The 4,344-nt window shown below is 39.6% G+C and overlaps 1 protein-coding gene across 2 annotated transcripts in view; it reads right to left on the bottom strand.

The window, feature by feature from the left end:
- Positions 1-510: 510 nt before the first annotated feature.
- RGCC (regulator of cell cycle) overlaps positions 511-4,344 on the bottom strand; it is a 17,364-nt gene continuing 13,530 nt past the window's right edge. Inside the window, exons 3-5 of one of the 2 annotated variants that reach the window (XM_019529848.1) lie at positions 2,924-3,031; positions 1,609-1,671; positions 511-900 (exon numbers count right to left, since the gene is read on the bottom strand). In XM_019529848.1, coding sequence (XP_019385393.1) covers positions 893-900; positions 1,609-1,671; positions 2,924-3,031 — 179 coding nt within the window. In that variant the 3' untranslated portion in view covers positions 511-892. The remainder of the gene's footprint in view (positions 901-1,608; positions 1,672-2,923; positions 3,032-4,344) is intronic. The other variant, XM_019529849.1, reaches the window with a different exon arrangement.

The following is a 4,344-nucleotide window of genomic DNA, read 5'->3' as shown; positions in this document are numbered from 1 at the left end:
GAACTGGTCAGTTCAGTCAAAGTCCCACTCAAGACACCTAGGTCTTTTTCTCAATCTGGGCCTTCAACACTGGTTTGCTTAGTGTTGAAAGGCCTAGGTTCCTTTAAAAATATAGGCCTAAATGTCTTGATTTGGAATGCTAGGTTTAGTATTGTTCACATAGAAACAATGCCACCACAACTTTTAAAGATGTCTCCTAAAAGGCTTGATACTATTTTCAAATCAAAGTTGTTCTAAGATCAACAGTGTTATTCCACGTTCACTTTTGTTTAAAAGTGATTTCCTTTTGCAATCATTTACCATGCTCTGTAATTCTCACAATGAATTTATTTGAAGCCTTTCATCAATAAAAATGTAAAGTTTGCCAAAGACATGCACATGGCTACTTTACTTACCATGATATAAATTTTCAATAGGCACTAAGACCTGATACATGGTCTCACTAGCTGATATTAATTTAAACGTGCTACCAAGTTTCAATTTTTTAGACCCACACAATTTTTAGACATCTAGATTTCAGTTCAGGTTTTATTTGTGTACAAAAATATATTATAATGGAAAAAAGCATTAAAGTTTCCAACTATATAAACTTACAAATATATTTTCAAAACAGCAATTTTAAATTAACATTTCAGCTATATTTTAAAGAAAAAATATAGCGCCAGCACATTTAAGTTATCAGATCCTGATTGCTGCAAACACAACTGGTGTAATCAGTTAATGCTTATGAAAGATGACTAGTTATGTTCAGAATATGAAGATCTTAGATAGTAAAATTGACAGTTATCAGATCTGGCAGCAACTTTTCAGTAATCAATATCACCAGGTCTTCATTGCATCTTTCTGCAAGGAAATATTTGTAGGCAGACATGATGCCAAAAATCCCTTTGCTTCACATACCTGTGAATATGAAAAAAGAAAGTTTGCATTTCCTTGACATCAAAATATTTTATTGGATGCTGTTTTTTTAAACTGCCTGATCTTTAATCAACATAAAAGAGGAGAGGGCCAAAAAATAAAGAAATAAACCAAAGGCTTGTATCACTGCACTAATACGAGTCCCAATCATCAAAAGACACCCGTGCAGTCAAAGTCTAAGCTGTTGTATAACTCCCAAGTATGTAATAACTGCTGAAAAAAATGTGACAGAAATGGTAGATTGAAGCTGGACTTTTTCCCAGCATTACAAAGTCTAAGATAAAGTCAGCATATCAAAGCAGAGGTGGTGACATGGTGAATAAATGAGACTGTGTTGAAATAAACATGACTCCATGTGCCAGTACACAACACTGCAGTGCCAGGTGTTAGTCTCCTTCTCCACCTTAGATCTGGCTTGTGTGTAAGAAAATGGACAATGGGCTCAATGTGCAACAGGCCACCTCACAAGGACACCTGCAACACAGCTGCGAAAGACCTAGCAGCAAACACTAGAAGACCATAGTTGACTCTGGTTTCTGAGTTCTGTGTTCAAAGAAAACAAGCAAGAAAGTTAAATGGAAAAAAGTAAATTGAGGATATATAAAAACGCTGTTCCTCTATACAGGGAACACTTAGTCCTGTCAGATTGTCCCCATTCTTTAAAGTAGCACACAAGAAGAATCTACTTACTTGCTAATGTCCTGTCAAGATCAGCAATAAAGTCTTCCAGTTCTTTTGTATCTCCTAGCTTTGCTGAAAGATAAGAGAATGAGCTTTTATGCGAGCCTTTGTGCCAGCACAAGTAAAGGCCATTAGCAGGCATTTTAAATTTAGCAGGAGAAGGGGAGGGAGAATATTTATGATCCTGGCCTAAACTTGCAATTCCTTTATTTTAGGCAGTTATTCATGTAATGATACTGATCCAATCCTTCTCTTCTGTATCTTTAAAGTTTAAAAGTTAGAGATGGAAAAACACTATTAGATCATCTACTCCAGTTATTTCCAAACTCATAGCTCATAGGCAATATGTTGCCAGCAAGATCCTCTGACACTGCAGTCTCTAACAGTGGCAAGAGTAGATGCTTTACGAGAAGAGCCTTGAACTGGGCATATCTAGAGCCACAGGAAATGAGGGATGGACTAAATGATTCCTTCCAACCACTACTTCTCAATGATTCTATGATTTTGATTTCCACATATGCATGTTTCTTCACGTTGACAAGGATAGTAAAGCATGATCTTGCATGATGTGTGTTGCTTCCTTAGTTTTCTAGTCCGGTATGTCATTTAAACAAAGGGGGCACATTGACATGTGTTTTAATGAGCTTTAGTTAATATTAAATCTAGTACCTCTGGGTGTTTATACACATGCTCGGAGGCAGGGGTGGAGAGGGCACATTAAGTAAAGATCCTGGAGCATCTTGGGTATCAGTGCTCCCATATTTAAAAATAGTGGCAGGGTTAGCTTTAGTTAAAGTCAAGTTTTAGTTAAAGTGCCCCTGTTGCCATTTTGGTCTGTGGGATCCTTGTAACTCAAAAACACCTCCAAAGCATTCCCAGTTACAGTGGGGAGCTGCACTTCTGTCTGCATCCCCTAGTTAACTCTGCAGAAAGGTATTTAGTGAATTAGACCACAGCTTAACTGAGCCAAGAACAAGTTTTTCGTTTAGTTCTGTTGAATCACTGCTGAGTTTGAAGGCCATCATATGAATAACTGATCATAGTACCATATATACTGTACTTATATGGTTGCTGCTTTTCATATCAATACCAGGAACACTCATATTCTGATGTACTCAGTGCAAAAAATGTCTGAGCTAAGCATATTAGCAAGGATAACAAGTCCAGGTACAGCGCCATGCTAATGAGGTTATATTGCACTGTGCCATGTAAACACACCCTTAGGTATTTGTTCTAATCTTCCATATGATCTTTGCTTATCTTACACCACTCAGACTTAAGAAAAAATCTGAACACTTGAAATAAAGCTGTTATGAAGACTAACCTTTGCAAGGGGTTACTGCTGGAGATTGTAGAGTTGGAGTAGATATTGTTGGAGAATTAAGCTTTTCATCACTAAAGCTGAAACTGTTCCTGTAGAGTGAATCTGCACCTATAAGAAACATTTGTAGGCATTAGAAACTGAAATGAAAAATCCAGGGCAAGTTTATGAGAAGCAAAAATAAGAAAAAGAAAAACATTTCTAATCTCAAGCAAAAAGTTTCTTGATCAAGCAGAAAGCAGAGCCTTTGAAGCCAAAGGTAATATCAGGTCAACTGGTATTCAGCAAGTGTTCTCAGAAGCAGTAACTCATCACTTACATATCCCCATTGAAGCAGTAGTTACTCTACATCAGTTAAATTTAGCCTCCTGTGCCTTTTCTGATTCACAATGGTCAGCCATAAAAACGTAAGAAGTGCCATATTCAGTCACACCAATAGCCCATCCAGCTCTGTATCCTGTCTCCAACAGCGGCAATAGTGAATGTGTTAGAAGAAGAGCCTCGAACCAGGTATGATCTATCCTTTGCTCTCCCTGCCATCCACCGTAATTAATTTAGAGATCTCAGAGGATACCTCTGTTTTGTTTAACAGCTAATAGATCTATGAATTTGTCTAGTCCATTTTTGAACCTGACTATTCTATCTGCGTCTACAACCTCCTGTAGTAACAAATTCAAACATTACCACAGGAGACTGTAGAAGCAGATACAAACTCATTACCATGGGAAGCAAATTGTATAAACTGGAACTGTTTTCAAAATAGCATGAAAAGAACATCCATAGGTGATGCATCAGGGAGCCACTGGGGGGGGAGGGCGGCTCATACCTCCCCATATTTCTATGCTAACAGCAGGGAGTGGGGCATGGAGCTGCAATCTGACCAGAACCAGGGTCTGGTAGCAGCAGAGATGGCAGCGATGGTGTGATTTCTGCACCAACAGCAAGGTGTGGGTCTGTAGCCCAGCTGAACCGGACATCAAGCAGTAGCAGGGGCAGCAGTGCAGAGCTGTGCCCCACCCCCACTGGCAGCACTTACTTGTTGCCTATGAGAATACCTTACACAGAAGCTGTAGAACAGACACAGCCCCATCCAAGTAGGGTCATCATCACAGTATACCAGTGATATTACAGTACCAACCTGAATAAGCACAGCGTGGAAGAAAGGCAGGTTCATAATGTTGTTGAGAAAAAAAAACCCTACCCTACTGCCACTAGCCATTCTTTGCATTAGCCACTTGTGACACTTTACAGCAGGGGCAGGCAATTATTTCAGTTAGAGGTTCACTTAACAAGTTTTGCCAAACTGTTGAGGGCTGCATGGGTAGCCCTGCCCCTGGACAGGTGCCCATTGGAGCCCCCCTCCAACAACACCCCACACCCCATTGCACACAGCCCCTGCCACCAACGGCAGCAGCAGACAGCAA

Source organism: Crocodylus porosus, unplaced genomic scaffold (assembly GCF_001723895.1).
Source record: "Crocodylus porosus isolate Cpor-Errol unplaced genomic scaffold, CroPor_comp1, whole genome shotgun sequence".
In the NCBI taxonomy this organism is placed as follows: domain Eukaryota; kingdom Metazoa; phylum Chordata; order Crocodylia; family Crocodylidae; genus Crocodylus; species Crocodylus porosus.
This window is presented reverse-complemented; position numbering and strand designations above follow the sequence as displayed.